The sequence below is a fragment of the Tyto alba genome, unplaced genomic scaffold (assembly GCF_018691265.1).
Source record: "Tyto alba isolate M040663 unplaced genomic scaffold, T.alba_DEE_v4.0 Super-Scaffold_1, whole genome shotgun sequence".
NCBI lineage: Eukaryota > Metazoa > Chordata > Aves > Strigiformes > Tytonidae > Tyto > Tyto alba.
The window spans coordinates 15,474,383-15,494,620 of NW_024881261.1; the positions used below are offsets into that span (position 1 = coordinate 15,474,383).

At 55.9% G+C, this 20,238-nt stretch overlaps 1 protein-coding gene across 1 annotated transcript; it reads left to right on the top strand.

Annotated features, from left to right (window-relative positions):
* The first annotated feature begins 11,220 nt into the window (after nucleotides 1-11,220).
* On the top strand, nucleotides 11,221-17,289 carry TLX1 (T cell leukemia homeobox 1). The gene is made up of 3 exons (XM_042790176.1): nucleotides 11,221-11,689; nucleotides 13,208-13,409; nucleotides 17,067-17,289. Exons 1-3 carry the CDS (start codon nucleotides 11,221-11,223, stop codon nucleotides 17,287-17,289), a joined length of 894 nt encoding a protein of 297 aa, XP_042646110.1.
* The last annotated feature ends 2,949 nt before the right edge of the window (nucleotides 17,290-20,238 follow it).

Consider the following 20,238-nt stretch of genomic DNA (forward strand, 5'->3'; position numbering starts at 1 on the left):
ACACCCAGCCCAGGGCACCCAGGCAAAGGGCACAATTTCCCTCTCGGTGCCCGGAGCCTTCAAGGAAACCCTTCTTGTGTCTGCCTTCGGCTGACCCTCGGAAAGCACCTCCGCTCCTTGCAGCCAGCGGTGTCTGCAGTGCTGCAGCAGCACGGCAGGTCCCTTGCTGTTGGGAGAGGGTGGGACAGGACTGTCCTCCAGCTGCTGTGCAGCCATCTGGTGCATGGTTTTCTCTGAGAGAGTCGAGATCCTGCTTCTTCAGAGCTTAAATCCTGCACAAGTGTGGATGTGCTTGAGAAGTACTTTAATTTACCTTTTTAATATGAATATCATTCGATATTAATGATTTGATAGCTATTTAGTTGTTAATACTGCTTGTTTGGTACTATTGATTGCTGTGGCTTGATGTTACTTGCAGACAATGCGGGGTTGAGGGCAGGCTCAGCTATGCAGCATCCCGAGTGAGGGGAGAGATGCTCAGCAGTGGCTGTCCCCAGGTGGAACGGGACTGGGAAAATGCCACTCCCTGGGCTCATGCAAGCCAACAAGGTTTGAAACCTGCTGGTTTTGTGGCCTGCCCCAACTAGGAGGGGCTGTAACTGTCCTATGGAGAGCTGCACCTCTGCTTTTGGGAGACTTTCTGTCTCTGACCCCACCCATCTGTCACCCCAGGGGGACTGGGGCTCATCTGGGATCCACAAGGCTCTCATGTCCTGAGGATGCTCTAACAGGAGAGATGGCACTGGGCAGAGGGGAGCTGGCTGCTTGCGCTGGGCACAGATCCTGGAGCTGGCACATTCCCCGGCTCAGCACAGCTCTGGCTTTGCCTGCTGAGGATCTTGCAGGTGCAGCAGCATCTGATGGGTCCAGGACAGGCCCTGGGTCACTCCTGGAAGGCAACAGCACAACGATGCTGCGATGTCCGGGGACGCTGCTGTTGCATAGGGCAGCAAATGACTTGGTGCAACCAACTCCGGGGGCACGAGCAAGCAGGACCTACCAGGCCATAGGTGATGTCAGGGATCTAATTTTCCCCTACCAATAACGATTTTTAACCTGAGCATGTCAGTGCTTGGAAGCATCTGCATCCCTCGTTTCATTCCATGCTGAATGAGATCTTGCCCCTGGGTAGGAAAGATCTTTGCTGTGCTGCACTGGTATCACCTGGAGAAGACAATGCTCTTCTCCCCAGCACAGGAGTTGGGGAGCGCAAGCTCCCGGCCAGGGAGCAGGTTAGCAGCCCACTTTGTGTCTGTTATCCAAAGCACTGAAAGGGCTGCAGATGAACTAAGTGATGAACTAAGTAAATAAAGGATTGACCTTCCACCCCAGGGGCCAGAGGGCAGCTACAAACTAGTGCTAATGTGAAATAGAGAGCCAAACTTTGCAGGCTCTGGAGGAATTTGCCCTGGAAGCATCAAAGAAAGCAAAGCACTCGTGTATCACCCTGTTTGCATCAACACAGGGATGATGGCCCTGCTACCCAGAGGACCAAGCTCTGGCCAGTGGCTCTGCGAGGGGACACTGCGTCAGCTCAAGGGCTGAAGCAGGAAAGGGCTACAGGGAAATCCCTGACTCGGAGTTCTGGGGCTGCTCGTGCTTTCAGTGTGGTGCCCCGTGGCCAGCTTGGCACAAATCAGTTTCGGCGCTTTCCACAGTGTCCTGCAAAGTCATTGTGGGGCTGCTGTGTGTCCTGCAGATGGATGGGCCTGGAAGCCAGTGCTTTTATGTTAGCCTGTGGGCAGTGGGAGTGGGGACCGCTGGAAAAGCTCAGGCTGTGCAGTATGGAGCTTTTAAAGGACTTTCCAAGAGGGGGCCACATCTAAATGTCTCGGACAGGGCAGCCAACATCCCCAGTTACTTTTGACCACACGCACATGGGCACACGGCTGACAGTCATACGATAGAGGCAGAAGACCGTGAGGGATGGACAGGTCTATAGGAGGTGGTAGATGGATAATGGCCACTGGAGAGAGGGAAAGACAAGCAGGTAAAGGTGAGAGCTGGAAATTGGCAGAGGAGAGCTAAGATTTGATGGCAGTATTTTGCTATGACTGAGGGAAGTTGAACCAAGGGATGGTTTTTGTTGTTGCTTTTCTCGGTCTTGTGTTGACTAGGGAAAGAGGGGAGTCTCTCTGCCCATTATTAATGGCTGGGGACCTGTGGGCTGGCAGAGAACACTTCTGATGAGCCCACAGGGCCCCCAAATGCTGGGTAATGCATGGCTGATGGCCAGGCACTAATTCAGTCACAAGATCATCATAATGTGCACAAACCTCCCTAGGCCTGTTGCATTATGAAGTACCGTGAGTGGTTTACACCCTGTTAGCAGCTAACTGATCTGTTATCTACAGCACAACTGGATCCTCTGCGCTACTTACGGCTCTGCTTGCCATTTCAGTTGATCCCTGGGATTGGCTCTTCCTCCCTTGCAACCCATGCTACCGTACTGTGCTTGCCTTCCTCCTGGTGCAAAAAAATCCCCGATCCCCCGAAGCACCCTGTTAAGAACTTCTACATCTCATTGAGCTGTTATTAATAGGGGGATTGTCTGGTGTCACAGCACAGGCATAAAATACATTAACATTATCACATAATCTTATTTAGCAAACACTTGTGTCACTTCGCCCTTGGTAATTGCATTTGGGAGATGCAATATTTATGAAAGGGGAGAAGGAAATGTCTTGACTCATCTCCTCTGAGCAGTAAAAGTCCTGGGGAAAAAAAAAAAAAAAAAAAAGATGCTGTGGGAATTGTGGGAGCCTGCGGAAGGGATGTCAAACCTGCTGCTTCCCTTGCAGTGAGTTCAGTGTTTGATGAGACTCTGTCTAAACCTGAGCTTTGCCATTGAGCTGCTCCTGGAACTGAGTGAAGCTGGGGTATGGATCTGGGTTTTGCCAGGACTCTTCTTCCTGCACTAGGCTGTGTGAGAACCCAGCACTCTCCTGACGTCTCCCTGCAAATGTTGCTGCAGGCTCACTCGCTGCCTTGCATTAGCTCTTACTCCTCATTGCATCTGCGAGGCTCTCTGGTGAGGCTGCGCTTGGGGCTCTGCTCCGAGGATGCTGTTCGCTAAGGACCATGGCTGACCATGGCCGAAATCCACCCAGCCAGCCCTCTGTCTCTGCATAGCCCCTCGCAGACCAATAGCAGGGTCTGAAGAGCAGGGTTTTATCCTGGATACAGTGTCCCCAACCCTGGGAGCTCAGATCTGGCTGTCCACTTTTCCCCCTACCTCTGAAGCTCTGGCTCCCACCATTTCCAATTTTGGGGGAAATTTGCATCAGGGTACGAGCTGCTGGAAGTTGTGCCTGTTTCTCAGGGCATGCTGCTCTGAGCTCCGCTACGGCAGCAGCATGGGAAAGAGAGAACTGTCTTGGAAGTGCCTCTTTAATGCCTCGGACAGCGCCATTCTTTCAGAGCCTTCATATTTATTTTTCCAAATTAAAACTAATTTCCCCACTTGCAACCACCCGTGTCCCTTCGTGCCCCCGGTGTCCGTGGGTGACCCTCACCAGCCAGCGAGGCACTGCTGGGGTCCCGCAAGTTCCTGCTCTGGAAAATCGCGGAGGGAGCTGTGACACGAAACAGCGATTTTACACAACCCCCACCCCGACCCTCTCGGTGCTGGAACTGGCAATTCAAAGCCACTGGTGGTGTGCATGGGACTAAAAAACCGGTGTCACCTACGCTTCTCCCCGACTTATGTTTACACAGCCTGTTTAATTTGTTTGTGTTCTGTCTCGCTCTCTCTAATCTGGTTTTCGGGATCGCCCCTGGGCGGTTAGAAGCAGCATCCGCAAAACCTTTGGGATGGCGACGGCTCTGTCTTCTCCCCGGGCTTGCTCGCTGCACCGGGAGGCTGTAGCACTGGAAATTACAACTAATTACAGGTGGAAAATACAATTAATACAATAGTGGAAAATGCAGTTAATTAATTAAATTTACAAGTGTGGAGAATGTTATTTGCGTAAATGGCCGATCGTGTTTAAACCCGGATAATCCCTCGCACTCCCCAGACCCGGGTCATCGGTCCCGCGGGCGTTTTACCCCGCGGGGAGCGGGAGGAGTGGGGTGCGGTGGGACGGGTAGGTTGTGCCACGAGGGGAGGGATTAGGGTTTGGAAACCTCGATGATTTTTCTATTTCTAGATCATTTCTCCATTTATTTATTTTTTTTGGGTCACGGTTCATCCCAAACACGCTCTGTTCAACCGCACGTTCTGCGCTGCAAACGATGTGCGGCGAGTTTTAGGGGTGCCCTACCAGAGCTTGGGTGTATTTCTGCCGGCGAAGGAAAAGCGTCTGAACCCGACGGAGTCTCCGAACTCCGGGGACCGAAGGGACCCCCGGGCAGGGCAAGGACTCGCTCCCCCCCCCCAGCCGCCCACCTGTACGGCAGCTGCCTGCGGCGGGGGGGGGCGTCCCTCCTGCACAGCCCTCTTCTCCAAAGGCTAATGCAAACAGCAGCAAATTAGATTTAAGTTTACCCATTGGTTCTGCCATAATTTGTATTTGCTTTTTGCGTGCTAATTAACCTCGGGGAGAGGAAAGGGGGAGGGGGGGGGAAGGGAGAGAAATAAATAAATAAATAAACGCGAGGATTTACTGAGGAGGGTTTTATAGCTAAACCCGTAACAATGTTTGCAATAATTAAGACCATTATTATTGGATCTTCTTGTTCATTAGTGAAAGCTACTTTGTTAGAGGAGACGGCAAGGCGTGCCGACTCCCTGCCTGCCCGGGGTTTACGGAGCTGCCTGCGCCCCTGCCCCCGAGGGCTGCTTTTAAGATGGGCGGGGGGAAACGGGGAGGAGAGAGACAAAAATCTGTTTGCAAAATAGGACTTTGTCTGATGGGGAAAAGGCCTAGGGCTCGGGGCGGGCAGGAGACAAAAGCAGCCGCCGCTCCCCCGACGAGCGAACAAACAAGGCAGCTGCCGGCAGCCGGGGCCGGGTGCGGCGAGCAGCTCCCACGGGCGCGAGGGAGCCGCAGGATCGGGGCGATGTCACGACTGCCACCCTCTGTGTCGCGACAGACCTGGCTGCCGCAGGGGTCAACGCTTCTCGGAACGGGGGAGACCCAGGTGGAGGCGGCGGAGGGACGCGGGTGACCAGCCCGCGTCTGCTCCCTTACCGCACGGCTGTATTAACCGGCACGGAGAGTGTAATTAAACTGGGAGTTAATAACGGGGCAGAGCCCCCGGTGTCCCCCGCTGCCGTCGGTGCCCTCGGGGGTGTCGGCCAGACGCCGTTCATTAGCGGGGCTGGTGCGGGGCGGGTGGCCAAGGGGACGGGGCTAATGGGATTACACGCATTTCTGCACGGTGGAGAGAGGGGCTGGTGCCGCAGGACCAATAATTTATTGGCAGATGCTCCTCCGGCAACATTGAATATTCATGGCGCGCCGCCGGGCACTTCAGCCCCCATCGGCCCCCGCCCCGCTTCCCTCCCCTCCCGCGGGTACCCCCGGCCGGGGGGTCCGGGAGGGATGAGAGCCCCCCGGCCTGTTGCACGCAGCCGGTCCGTCCCGGGGCAGCGGGAGGCAGGGAGGCAGCCGGGGAAGGGGGGGAGGATGGTGCAGGCCGAGCTGCCCTTCGGGGCTCCGCGGCCCCCACATGGTGTGCGCCTGTAGGTGCGATGAGTTGTGACCGTTCTTTTCCCTCTCCTGAACCTATTTTCTCCAGGCAGACAGCGGCTACAAGGAGGCGGGGGGGGGGGGGGGGGGGATAGTTTGCGGACTGCTCTAAATACTTATTTTTGGTAGGGAGCAGCTGCCCCCGGGAGATGTCGTTGATGCGGAGCCGGCTGCGCTCCCCCGGCCCCGCCGCTCCTTCCCCGCCGTGTTAACTCGTAGCCCCTCGGTCGTTTGTAACCATAAAGGGGAGAAATATTGTTGCGGGCGAAGTTCGTGCGATGCTGCGGCTCCCGCCCGCTCCCGCTGCGCCGGGCACTTTATACTCATTAAGTGCAGCGGCGCTAAGTCATTACTGTAATAAGGAGTTATGCTGAATACAAGGGGCCACGTTTCCAAAGCCATAAATTACAACTGTCAGTGCGTATTCGAGGGATCAACAGAGCTGGGAGTAATTATTTACAGCGTGCTTTATAGAGCAATTAAAAATTCCCCAAATGGTGTTAATTGCTTTTAATGCGCAGGAAGCGCGGCCCGCCCTTCCCGCGGACGCGGAGCCGGGGAAAAGCCGGTGCCGCCGGCGGGGTGGGGGGCTTCGGGGACCCTGCGCGCGCCGTGGGTCTCGGTGGGAATTGCGGGAAACGAGATTTTGCGTTGGGAAGCTCGCACCGCTGCGAGAGGCCAGCGGGTTGGTGCGGGGGTCGTCCTGCTTCGCTATCGGCGGCTGTTGCGACACTTGCGACATGATTCGAGGGGGGGGGGGGGGCGGCGGCAGCGCTGGGAGCCAGAGCCCCGACGGCAGCGGGGATCGCGTCCCCCCGCGCCGGGGAGCGGCGGCGGCTGCCCGGCCAGCTCCTGCACAAGCTGCCAGCCCAACGAATTAAACGAATTAAGAAGCGAGGAGGGGAAGGAGTCGGGGTGCGCCCTTTTGGTGTTGAGGTGAGGGTGTGTTAGTGACCGGGCACCTGGCTGCGGCAAGGTCGCTCACTCTCCTTTTAGGAAAATGGGAGGAATTTACAGTTTCCAGAGAGCACTGATTTCCAAGTGCAGGTTTCGGAGCGAGCCCGGTGTGTTTTGTTGGGACCTTGCCAAAGTCCCAGACATGCCACTTTTGTCCCCGGTCCCTGCAGGAGGGCTTGTATTTCACAGCAGTCTCCCAGCTAGCAGCTGCGAGGCAGGGAGACAGCTTGGGATGCCGAGGTCCCGGGAGCCCTGAGCTGTAGAGGAGCTCAGTGGGTGAGGGGAGCCCTGGAAAGCCATCAAGGCAGAAGAAAAGGGGAGTGGAGGGTGGAGGTCAGGCCCTGGCTGGGCTGCCCCTCTCTGCTGGCAGAGTGCTGGCAGATGCACCCGATCAATGAGAGAACCTGAGAAAGGATCCCCAGGCCTTCGTGGGGAGGGGAGAGAGGAGACTTACACAGCACGGGAAGGGCCCTCATCTCCATTGCCATCTACTAGGACAGATACACTGAGCCCCCAACCCTCAGCTGGGGCAGGATTGAACCACTGCTTTGGAAATGAGCCTGTTCCAGCAGCCGCTTAGGGCAGGTGAGGTGGGGACAGAAGTTTCAAGGCTGTCAAGAATATGTAAGTGGCCGTGGGTGCTTGACAGGGGTAGTGAGATGCTCTGGAAAAGTACAGATCAAAGTCATTGGGCTCTGTGCACTGATTTTGCAACAACTTAATACGCGTGTCAGCTCCTGCACTGGAGCCTTTCTTCCACCTCCGAAGAGGGCTGATCCAGCTTCTTGATGTTTCCTGCAGAAAAGGATTTCTGTGGCTGGAAAAGAAACCCCACTGCCCTAAATAGTTCTTTGGGTGAACATCTGAGAATGCCTGTCTTCCCAGGCTCTGCTTAGAGTGTGATCTCTGCATTATCGTTTTGCAGGGCCTGACACACAGAGCCCTAGCAAAGAAGGAGAAATCCAGCCCTTGGCAGCGGGTGGGAGAATGCTGGCTGGGGATCTGCCTCCAAGCATCAGCCAGGCAGAACTGGCTGGACTGGGGTGCCTCTACCTCCCACCCCAGGGATCCATTTGTAGGATCACTGGGTGCACCTTGGAGCGGGTGCTGACCCTTGTAAACTCTCCCGTTGGGATGTGAACCTGAAAGCACCAAGTCTGGCCCTGACTTATCCTCATGTGTGAGCTTGCAGCACTGCATGTTCTCTTAGAGGACTAGAGTCCTCTTTAGCCCCAAATTAGGGAGTTGGATGCAAAGGCTATAAATTAATTGCCAGCTCCTATTAGACAGGATATTTCCAGAATCTCATGCTCTACAGAACTGCTCAAGCCCCAGAGGACCCAAGGGAAAACAGAGGCCAGGAGCGATTTGAACTGGAGCATCTAAACCAGGTGTTGTGCTGGAGCTTAGATGTGCAGTGCCCAAACTTCCAGTGCTGGGAGCAGTATGACTTTCTCAAGACAACAGGGCAAGGTTTGTGGCTTGTGCAGGGATTAAATCCTGGGACTGTGCGTCTTCCCAAAACCCATCAATAATTCACATTGACTTCCAGAAGTCTTAAATCCCAGTGAAGACCTAGCCTTCCCTGCCCTTCTCCTTTGTCCTCACTGGGTGCTGGGCAGAGGAAGACCCAATTTACCTGTAGTCTGTCTCCTGGCAGGTTTTATTGCCTGAAAGCCCCTACCTTGGGCTCAGCAGCTGGGAGCTGTGACCCTCATTGGCCAGCTTGGCTCACTGGTGGTGACCTTGTGATTTCTTGGGGCCAGTCCCTCTGGGGCCCTCGGCATCTGCTCAGCCAGGGGAATCCCTGGTGTAGGGAAGGCCAAAGGCTTTGCCCAGTATTGACTGGGGCCTTTGGGATGCAGGAGCAGCATCAGATGGCTGTGTTATTTATTGGAGAGGGGGCACTTCCCAGATCTTAACAGCAGAGCTGGGTCCCTCTGGATGTCAGAGCTGGCTGGCAGGGGACTCTGTGGCAATGTGCAGGGCTGGCATGGTGTGCTTTGCTTCTTCCCTGTGGAGACAACCCGACACGCTCAGCGCTGGCGAGCAGGGGCTGCCCTACATCCCCAATATGGGAAGGGGTTGGAGAAGAAGCCCAAGCTGGTGCTGGAGAAGGGCAAAGGCAGCTGCAGCCCTGGGGGATGAGAAGGCCCCCTGCCCGAGGGCAGCCTCCCAGCCCCAGCTGGCCCCAGCCCGCTCTCCCTCCCTCCCCTCCCAGCTCCTCCTAACCACAAGGACTTTGGTTGATGGAGCTGGCGCCAGCGAGTTCCCTGAAGAGTTCAGAAGTCAAGAAGTGAGGCAGGTATGGGGAGGGGGGGGAAACCCGACCCCGGCGGCCAGGCAGGGCTGGGTGGGGGGTGGGAGCAGGCTGGCTGGGCAAAGGGTACCCGCCGGGCATGGGGCTGAGGGGCGGCCATGAGCTGCTGCTGCCCACTGTGCCTCCACAGCCTCCCCGGTGTGGGGCCATGGCAGAGGGTGCGGTGATAGTGGTGGGTCTTGGGGTGTCACAGCAGGGTTGTGGCTGGGGTGAGGGTGGCAGGAACCCACGAGCACTGGTGCATCAGTGCGTGTGCCTGAGGGTGTCTGAATGCACGGGTATAGGGGTGTGTTAATGCAGGTTGTGGGAGTGAATGTGCGTGTGTGAATGCATGCAGTTGTGAAGGTGCGAGTGAGAACGTGTGTGCGTGAATTTGTGTGGGTGCAGGGAGGATTGTAAGTGTCTGTGAGAGTGGTGGGGGGTGCGTGTGAATAACCAGGCACAAATGTAGGTGCACGCGCAAGCGAATGTGTGGGACTGAGTGGCAGCATCAGTGCCTGTGAGCTCACGAGGGTGTTTGTGAGCGTGTGTGCTTCTTTGCGAGGGTGAAGCCGTGTGGGTGGGTGGGTGTGAAGGTGTGGATGAGATGACATGCATGGGGGTGAGCGAGGAGGTACACCTGAGCGCTTGGGCACGACTTTCTATGCCAGTGCATTTGTATTGCATGGGGGATGCCCCAGAGCAGGCTGTCTTGCAGGACCTCCACGGTTTCCCGTGGGCACCAAACCACCGGCCCACTGAAGAGCTAGAGGGCAGCGTTTGCCGGTGGCGGAGGGGGGAAGGGCAGGAGCTGACCGTGCCCCCGCCCCACCGGTGGCTCTGCCCCCCTCCCGGCTGCGCGGAGCGGGAGCACCGACGGGCCAGGGCCAAAACAAGTTTTGCAGCAAATTACAGCAGCAGCTTTCAATTACTTATTTATTTTGCTGTTTATTTAACGAAAACACTCATCTGCCTGCGGGCAGAGGCGGGGGGGGGGGCGGCGGGGCCGACAGTAGCGGGTGCCCCATTCAGCCCTCACCCCGCCGCGGGGCGAGCAGCGGGGGCCGGCCCCCGTCCCGGGGGAACGTGTGCCTCAGGCACCCATCGCCTCTTCAAATGATATCCCCTCCACGAGCCTTGGCACCCGTGGGAGGCCTCCTGACCGTCCCTATTCTGGGGTCTGGAGATGGGGGAGCCCCCCCCCTCCTCCTCCGCGGCTTTTTGAGACGTCCTGACGTCTGAAATTGAGACTACCCCTCCGGAGAAAAGGGGCACGGCGAGTCTGGGACCCCTCCAGGAGAGGATCCGCCGGTTTCAACCTTTGCAAGGGATCAGCTAGCAGCCCACGGGGATCGTAGCCCCGGGCCCGACACCCCCGCCCCCACGGGTGTGGGCAGCCAGGACCCTCCCTTCCCAGCAGCCCACGGCCACAAAGTCCGGGACAAAACGTTCCCCCTCCACCACCAGCTACCTGCTGCTTCCTTACCCACCCCAATGCCCTGCCCAGACCCAGCGCTGACTTTATAAGGCCGAGCCGGGTGGTGATTTTTTTTTTTTTTTTTTTTTTTTTTTGGGGGGGGGGGAGCTGGAGAAGGAGAAACTCCTTTTCTCGTGTGCTCTTCTCTGCTGTCATTCACTCGGCTCCTTTCAGCATCCAGCCAATGGAGAGTGAGGGCCCGGGAGCAGCAGGCCGTGGGTAGCGTGATTGATGGGCAAGCGGGGCGCTCGCACTCGCACTCCGCCGCGGCCGCGCTCCGCGCCGCTCCGCGGGGCTCTCGGCTCCCCACTGCCCGCGGCGGCGAGGGGTCCCCGGGGCACCTTTGTGTGTGTGTGTGCGTGTGTGTCTTGGGTGAGCGGCTCCTGGTTTGGGGTGGTTGTGTCTTAGTGGCGTGGGGGTCCTGGGTCTCATCGGAGCGGGACCGGTGTGCGTGGGGGGGGGGGGGGTGTCGCGTCTCCGCTTCTGGAGGCTGCGGGGTACAGCGAGTGCGTGTGCGTGGCGAGTGTGAAGCTGCCGTGCCCCGGGGCTGCGGGGTTGTTTAGCTCCGGTGCCTCGGTTGCGCATGGCTCTGCTGTTGGCTCTTCGGGCTGAGCGCGTAGCTGCCGTGTCCCCGTTGTGCGTGGCTCTGCTGGCGCGTTTTGGGGTGCGCGGCTGCTGTGCTATGGGGCTAAGCTCGTAGCCGGCGTGTCCCAGCTGTGTGCGGCTCCGTGGCCTGTACCGTTGCCGTGTTTCGCGGCGGTGGGGGCTGTGCTGCCCTGCCCGGGCCGGAGCTCCGGCCCCGGTGCCCCGGGGCGTTGTGCGCGGCTCCGCTGCCGGGGCCGGGAGGCGGCATGGAGCACCTCGGGGCTCACCACCTGCACCAAGGCCAAGCCGAGCCCATCAGCTTCGGCATCGACCAGATCCTCAACACGTCGGAGCCGGGCAGCTGCATGGTGTCGCACCCGCGGCTGCAGGACTCGACGGACTACGGGCTGGGCTGCATCGTGGGCAGCGCCTACAACACTGTCACGGGTGGCTACGGGGCGAGCGGCGGCGCGGCCGGCGCCTACACCGGCACCTCTTGCAGCATGGGCGGCCTGCCCGGCTCCTACAACGTGAACATGGCGGTGAGCATGAACGGCAACACCTTGAGCTCGGCCGGGGGGGTGATCCGCGTCCCGGCCCATCGCCCGGTGGCCGGCGGCGTGCACCAGCCCCTCTCCGCCGCCGTGCCGGCGGTGAACGGCATGAACAGTCTCACGGGGCTCACCTTTCCCTGGATGGAGAGCAACAGGCGGTACACAAAAGACAGGTTCACAGGTGAGTTGGGCCACCGGGACCCCCCGTTCCCTCCCTGCTCCCGCCGCCCCGCTCCCGTCCCCGCCGCCGGTGCCCGCGGGGGAAAGCAGGATCCGGCCGCGGGTGGAGCGAGCGGCCCGGATCGCCCCGGGAGGTCGGTCCTGGAGGAGGCCAGAAGTAAGAAAGGGTGAAAAATCAGGCACATTCTGTTCCTTCTACATGCGTCGGTTTTGGTGGGCTTTTTCGTTTCGATTTTTGGGGGGTTTTGTGTTTTGTTCGGGCGGTGTTTGTTGGAGGGGATTTTTGTGGGTTTTATGCTTGTTTGTTTCTTCTTTTTCTTTTTTTTTTTTTTTTTTTTTCGTTTGTTTGTTGGTTTGTTTTTCCCCGGGACGCGGCCCGAGAAGGACGGGCAGGGAGGAAACGCGATGGCAAACTCCGCAAGCCCCGGGCACGGCTGCCCGCTCCCTACCGCTCCGCCACCCATCCCAACACCCGTGGAAAGTTTATTTTAAAGCAGAGGGTTATTTCGGAGTCACAGCCCGGCCCGGGAGAAGGGGAACCCGGCGGCCCTCGCCTGCCCGGGAAGGCCGACCCGTTGCCGGCCGCTCGTAGGGCTGTTTTTCCCGTGTGTACCGTAACCGGGCTGGTTTTACCCGGCTGCGGGTTTCGACTCGGCCTTTTCCCCGTCAAAAGGGACTTTTTGCAGCCCCGGGTAGAACCGGGCTCGGGCTGGAGCAGCTTTCCGGACTTGCCGCCGTTTCCAGGTGTATTTAGGCTCGTCTTTCGGCGCTAACAAAGCAAAAATTTGAACAACGAAAATAAAATATTATTAACCAAAAAAAAAAAAAAAGCAACGCAATTGCAACGGGGGAAAAATAAACTCCCACTCCTGCAGCTCGCTCTTCTCGGGGGCGGAAACCGAGGCCCGATTTTTTCAAGTTCACGTTTAATTTCAACCCGATGGCGCTTGTCTCGGGCACGGCCGCGGGCGAACAAACGGGCCGTTCCCCGGTAGGCACCGGGCTGAATTTCACGGAGCCCCTTCCTGGCCCGGCCCGGATGAGACACGCCGTGAGTTTTCCCCAATTATTTTTTTTCGTGGCGGGGGGGAAAAAAAAAGAAAAACTAAATATATATTTAAAAAAAAAAAAAAAATCTTAAACCCAACGAATCGTAACTCCCGTTTTCAGCCCGGGAAGTTATTGCTCGCGTAGGAAACGGCGGGGTTACCGCCGCGCCCAAACGAAATTAAATCGAGCCCCGTTTGCACGAAGCGCGGAGCCCCGGCCCGGAGCCGAGCCGTGCCCGGCCGGGGTCCGCAGCGCCCGGGGAAGGCGCCGGGGCCGCCGCGTTTTTGCAGCCCGTGTCGGCGGGGAAGCGGCGGCTTCGCAGCGGGGGGGTCCCCAGCCCAGCGCCCGGGAGCCGGAGCCCCTCTGCTGATGTGTCGCTGCTTGCTTCTTTGCCTCTCATCCCCCCCCCCCCGTCCTCCCGTGTCCCCCCCAGTGGCCCTCTCACCCTTCACTGTAACACGCCGTATAGGTCACCCCTACCAGAACCGCACACCCCCCAAGAAGAAGAAGCCGCGCACCTCCTTCACCCGCCTGCAGATCTGCGAGCTGGAGAAGCGCTTCCACCGGCAGAAGTACCTGGCCTCGGCCGAGCGTGCTGCCCTGGCCAAGGCCCTCAAGATGACGGACGCCCAGGTGAAGACCTGGTTCCAGAACCGGCGCACCAAGTGGAGGTGAGGGGCCGGGGGGGGGCTCGGTGGACCCCGGGGGAACAGGTCTGGCTGCCACCAGCTCTGCTGGAGGGCACTGGTGGCCGCATGTGGGGGTGCGATCCCTGTGAGTGCATCGCACGGGGGAGTCACGCGTGGGTGTGAATGTGCGTACACGTGTGTGGGAATGCGTGTGTGCTGGCACAGTTGCTTGGTGTGTGTGCGGTGCCTGGGGGTGTGAATGTGTGTGATGGGGGGGGGGTGTGTGTCTAGGCCGTATGTGCACATGCCTGTGCACGTATGCAGCGCGTGTGCATGCACGTGCAAGCAGGACACGTGTGTATAACTCTGCACAGTCTATGTGAATGCTTTTGTATGAGGGCCACGTGCACGTGGCTGTGCCCACACTCAGTGTGTGCCTGTGTGTGAGTGTGCGTGCAAACCGGACGGCTGTGTGCGTGTGTCTGTGCTGTGTGAGCACACTGGGTCTGTGTGCGAGTAGGTGTGCACGCGTGCAACGTGGGTGAATGCACGTGTGCACGGTGCGGGGAGGGGGACACCCATGCGGTGGGTGCAGGTGGTATCACCAGGGGGCCTGGTGGGTGGGTGGGGGGAGCGGCAGCCACAGCGTCCCTGGGCAGGCAGGATCTGGACCCACCGGTGCGTGGCTGAGGGGGCTGTGGGACCCTCCAGTGCCAGGGCAGAGCCGCAGCCTGGCGTGGGAGCACGGATCGGACCGGATCCTGCACCCGGGGCTGCCGGGATATCAGGCTCTGCATCACACAAAGATTTTCACCCCCGTGGGGTTTACAGCACCTCCTTGCCAAAATGCTTGTATTTGTTCTCCTGCCGTTAAAGCCAGGCAGGCGAGGAAGAGGAGGCCGAGCTCACATGGAGCCTCCCAGGCTCCGGTGCTGTGAGCCTGCCCTTCTCTGGCTGCAGCTTCCTGGGGGATCTCCGGAGGAGGCACCCCAGTCCTGGGAGCATCCCCTGCCCCATCCTGGGGACAGGCACCCTGCAGTGGGGCCGGACATGACACACTGGGTGAGGGGCAGCTCCCCTGGCAGGTCAGAGAAGGGGGGTGTAGCTGGATGCTGAGCACCAGGCGCGTTGGTGCAGGCAGGCAGTAGCTTCTTTAAAGTAGGAGTTTCCCTGGGGGTCTCCCCGAGGGTGAATGGGACGGTGACTGCCTGCTGATGCTGGGGTTGGATAAGAAATGAGGGACAAGGAACTTGAATCCAAGGGTGTGGGTGAGTCCTCACTCGGCGATTCCCTTCCTAAAGAGCCCATGGAAGAGTAGCTCCCCAGGTGCCAGGAAGTCTCTGTCTGGAGTGATCTCTGTTAGCCAGGAGCAGAGTCCTGGAGGAGGAACAATCCTGCCGTGGCCTGCGAAACAGGGTCAGCCATGTCTTCTAACCTGGTTTCCTAAGGAAGTGAGGCAAATGTGGCTTGGCTGGCTCTCCGTCTGTCTGTCAATACTCCTTGCGTCTGTTGGCTAAGTTCAGCCTCCTTTGGCAGAGGAGCAGAGGATACAAACCTATTCATACGTTTCAGAAAAAATAGCTGGGTAAAGAGAAACAAAATCCTGGTTCTGCCTAAGGGAAAGGCTGCAGCCTGACCTCAGCCATAGTATTAGACGTGGGAGAATCCCCACCGGCCTGAGTCAGAAGGATGCGGGCTTGTAAGCTCTACTTGCTTGCATCTGTGCATGTTGGGTGTTGTGATGGAGCTGTGGGTGCCTCTGGCCTATAGCACACCCGGCTTGCTGCCCCGGGTCCCTGCACAGGGCAGTGGGCTCTGAGAGGTGCTTGGAGTGCTGGGTGCTAGAAGGAGCCGCTTGCAGGCACAGTCTGAACTAGGCAGTGGGGAGTATCTGAGAAAAGAGAGTTGCTTTAAGCCCTCTGAGGGATTTGACTGCTTAAATAAATGCAGGCTAAGGTGGGAGAGTCTTGCTTCTGCCCCCTGCCCAGCTGTCTCAGCTGGAGTGAGATGGCTCTTTGATTCCCTTGCCAGATTTGGGCTTTTGTTTGAGACATGGGCATCGAGGTTCAATTCCTTCAAGGGAGATTTGAATCTGCAAATCCCAGCCTAACATGAATGCTCGCAGCAGGGAGATATGTGGGAGCCGAGTGCTCACAGCCACCATGCTCCTAACTGCCCTGGACATGGGGTTCCCTCCTCCCAGAGCATCTCTTCATTGTGCAGGGAGTCATTAAATATTCATCGAGGCAGCGACAGAGCCGCTCTTGGGCTGCGTAGGGAGGGCTGGTGCTGCCCTGGGCCCCCTCTCCCAGGGATGTCTGATATGAGATGTTGACACAGTGATTAGAGCAGGGACTGAGCCCTGAGCTACCTGCTCCTGGGCAGGAGCCCTGGACACATGCCTGGAGGCTCAGGTGCCCCAGAGGCCCATCGCCCACATCCAGCCCTGGCCTGCTTCGCTGGTGGGGAGCCAGGGACCCCCTGCCCTGCACTCTGAGGTGTCACCATGGAGCTCAGAGCTGCCACTTCCAATCCCCACAGTCAAAGATGAGACATCCCGTGTCCCCCTGCGTTGCTAAATTAAAAAGCTGCTGTTTCCTCTGTCACTGATCCACTGAAGCCGCTGAGGGAGCATCAGCTGAGCCTGGGGGTGTGAGAAAGGGAAGGAGCGTTTTGGGGATCATCTTGGGACCAGCACTGTGAGCTACCCCCAGGTTATCCCAGCATCGCCACTGGAGGTGCCAGGTGACGTTCACTGGTAAAAGCAGAGGTGACCGTAGGCTGCAGCCTCCAGACTGATCCACCATCCAAACAAGAGGTGGTGTGGGATTTTCACTGTGGATTTAAGACTCTTCAGGCTGTTTCTACTTATCCCATCCCCTTCTCCTAAACAGCCCAGAGCAGGGACCCTACCAGTGCTGGAAAGGACCCCTGCAGGCCCCCTAATCCCCGCCTCAGCAGGATCAGCTCTGCCGGTGTCATTCCAGACAGATGCGTGTCCAACCTGTTCTTAAAAATATCCTCCTTTACCCTGCCCAGACAGTTTACTCTGTGCTTTGATTCTCCTCACTGCTAAAAATGTGTTTCTAGTGTTTAGCCGACATTTTGCTAATTTTTGTCCTGCCTGCCATGGTGTGTTGTTGCCTTCATCCAGTCTCTGGACAGCTGGCCACTGCAGCCCAGCAGAGATGACAGACCTGGGTGCTGGGAAGGGATGCCCAGGGTGACCTTGCCAGCCTCCCAGCTGTGTGGCACTGCCAGTCACTGATGTCTCACTCCACTCCTGCCTCGTGCTCCTCGCTGGGACGTTGTGCGTTTGGCTCTTGCTGCTGAGCACAGAGCATGTTTCCAGGGAGTTGCATGTTTTGCAACCCTGTTGTGTGCCCCTTTGCGTGTTTTGGCTCTGTTTGGGTTTTTCCCACGGGCAGAAAATAAACCAGAGCTGTGGCCTGCTCCCGGCTCTCTTTGATGGGAGCAATTTTCATGGGGGCCAGTAAGATAGACAGCTCCAGTCCCTAGGGCTTTACTGGGGTTTATGGGATTTACTGACAGTTTATGCAGGGGATGTGGGACCAGGTAGTGGCTAGGCACCCTCTTTTCCTAACTCCCCCAGCCCCAAGCACCTAGCCCAACCTATTCTCTTCAGAGATACCCCTTCTTTGTTTCCCCAGAGCCCCCTAACCGCTCCTTCTCTCCTAGGCGGCAGACGGCGGAGGAGCGGGAGGCCGAGCGGCAGCAAGCAAACCGCATCCTCATGCAGCTGCAGCAGGAGGCCTTCCAAAAAACCATCAACCAGCCCATCCAAGCTGACCCCATCTGTGTCCACAACTCCTCTCTCTTCGCCCTCCAGAACCTCCAGCCTTGGTCTGATGACTCCACCAAGATCACCAGTGTCACCACCGTCGCCTCTGCTTGTGAATAAGGCTGGCACCCGCCGGCGGCAAGTGCACCTTCTGCTGGCAGGGCCGTCCCTGAGGGGACACGTGGCATCCCTGTTTCTCCCCAGGGAAGGCTGGCACCCTGCAATCCTCTGGCCACACATGCATCCCACGAGTCTGGCTGGGTAAACCCTCCACAAGGACTGAAAGGAAGGGAAACCACCCCAAAAACTCTCCCCGCCCATGGGGTTGCCGGAGCAGCGGTGGTGTCTCGCCTCCCACCAGCCCTTTTGTTCTCTTGAAAGTCTCTGGTGCTGACCGTGAACTTGCTGACGTGCTGCCAGACAAAAGCCCAGCCCTGACAGACACGGCCGCCGGCGTTCGCCCAGCTGAGGGAGAGAAAACTTCTTTTGGATTCTGCTGGCGTCAGTGCAAAGCCTGGAGTCACCCTTATATATCCATATATATATATATAAAGTGTGTATATATATATATATATGTATACTTAGGACTGATGGCTTGAAACAAAAGGAGGAGGCTCCTTGGAAAGCGCGTGCCTGCCGTGAGCCTCCTTGGGCCATCTACGCCGGAGACGTTTGGGGATGCAACAAATGGAGGAAACAGCAGCAATTTCTGCTTGCACCAGATGGGAACCCTTCGGATCTCACCTCGCCGTCTCTCCTCCCCTTTTTCATTAATTTTTTCTTGCAAGGGGGGAATAAGAGAAGGATCTGACAGACTCCTGAGGACGGTAAATATGATATCTCAATTGTATGAAGAACCCAAACTGTCCCTGGCTGCCATGGACACCATGCCCATCAGCGTGTATTTTAATAACGAGAAGACCTTGATGGCAGTTTGCAGGGGTAATGCAGTTTCTTTCCGTGGATTATTTCCATATAATTTGCAAAATGTTGTCCAATGTTTTACTTTACCTGTTTCTCTTTAGAAGGCAGTTCCTGATGGCAAACAATCGATTTCACTCTCAACCGTTTAACTTAGTTGTTTCTTTAATTGTACCAAGGGAATGAGACACAATTAAACAAAGCACTTCTTATAGCAAATGCCAGGAATATATAGATATATATATATATAAACAGTATATATTTTTCAGTTACTTATAATCTAAAACAGCACTGCCAGTTCAAGCAGCTAGTACAAACAAGCAATCAGAAAACCTATTTTCAGTGAGATTTTTAAAGTCATTCGTTCATTTGGGTTTTTTTAAGTTATGCACTTATAAGGTGTTTTATGTGTATTCATTTTATAAAGTGCTTGTGTAATTTATGTGGAAACAAAAAAAAATAAAAACAAAAATCTCCAGGGTACTGAATAAATCATTTAAAGCCTTGCTCTTCCCTGTCTATTAGTTCCTTGAGAGGAGACAGTGTATCACAGCTACTGCTGAAGCCTCTGCTATTATTTTTAAATGAAAATAGAGTTAGTGTTTCCATTTGACTTTGCTTAGGTCCACTTGGCTTCAGAAACTCCAAAGGTAATTTGCTGTATTTTAATCCCTGGTCCTGTAAACATTTTCAGGCTTCAGCCCAGCAGTGCATTTAGCACCTGCCTTAATCAAAGCTCTTCTGGGGACCTTGCTGGGGGCGGTAAGATTTGCAGGGGGACTTGGCCTTAAACTTACGTTGAATAATTTCTTGAATAAGACCTTGGAGTGGGGTCTTGCCTGGGCTGGGGAGCTACAGAGATACTTGTGTCTGAAACTTGGAAAGGGACATTTCAATATAAATAAATGTGCAAGAGACAACCTTGTAGGGATTTATTCTAGGGACCCCGTTTTCCGTTCATGCTCAGCCTTGTTTGGGGACATCGTCCCCAGCTAGACAAGCCTTTCTCAGAGGAAAATCAAACCGGTGGGAAAACTCCCGTCAGCTTCCTTGGGGGAGTCCCAGCCTTACAGCCAGGGAAGCTGGGTTGGCTTCAGACTCGTCTTTCCTTCCAGCACTGAGAATTACCGGATAAAGGATGTTGGAGGAGAGGACTGAGAAGGGTGGCGAGCCGCGAGCCGCTGGCAGGGACCCCCTGACATGGCCCTGGGGGCCAGGCTGCCGTGTGGGCTCTGGGTGACAAAATACCTGGAGCCTTTGATACCCAGTGTTTGATAGTGCTCCTGGAAGCTGGGTCCTCTGGGTGTAGCATTGCTGGGGAGCTTGCTAAGCTAGCATGTGAACAGCCTGCTTTATCCAAAATCTATTCTTGCGGGATCGGGCTGAAAATTTATGGTGATGAGGGAGTTTCCATCCTGCAGCCCGATGTGTGACTGAACAGAGAGAAACATCTGCAGTGACAGAGAGATGATAAGCCAAAAAAAAAAAAAAAAAAGATAAACCACAGGAAAATAAATAAATTCAAAACCCACACATTTTTGGAGATATCTTTAAAAGACAGCCAAAAAACCTGCTAAAATAAAATACCTTGTATTTTTTCCCAAGATAAATTTCACAGAAGTCTTTTGTTTGAATTCTGTTTCATACCACAGAGAGATTTTCAGGAGCTAAGATTAAGCTAATTATTTAATACATGACCAACTTTGTCTACAAAGATAATGCTGGGCTTAGGGCTTACTCCTTCAGGAGGCATTGCTGTGTACAAATCTTTAATGGTTTACAGTTTGTTGCAGTGTATGTTTTTGTTTTCAAGGTTTCTGCGTAGGAAAAAGCACCAACCACAAAATAATAATAATAATAAAAAGATGATAGAGCTCACTGTTGATATTAAAAGTCTTTTCTATTTTATTATTATGACACATCAATATCGTAAAATTTAATTCCAAGACAGCCATTTTATAATATCCACATTATTCAGTTCATATTCCAAAATGTTCTCCAGCGAAGTTGAATGTGTGATAAGGCACATTCGAGGGCATGTGTTTAGATACAATATTTAGCTACACCTTGTTCTCAAAACTGTTGACTTCCTCCTTTTCTTATCAATCTTTCCTGTTAAAAAAGAAGACCAAAAGAAAAAAAGAAATC

Coding starts and splice junctions, on each gene's coding strand:
- TLX1 (XM_042790176.1), top strand. CDS start 11,221: ATGGAGCACCTCGGGGCTCACCACCTGCACCAAGGCCAAGCCGAGCCC. Junction 11,690..13,207: donor CACAAAAGACAGGTTCACAG/GTGAGTTGGGCC, acceptor CACGCCGTATAG/GTCACCCCTACCAGAACCGC. Junction 13,410..17,066: donor AACCGGCGCACCAAGTGGAG/GTGAGGGGCCGG, acceptor CTTCTCTCCTAG/GCGGCAGACGGCGGAGGAGC.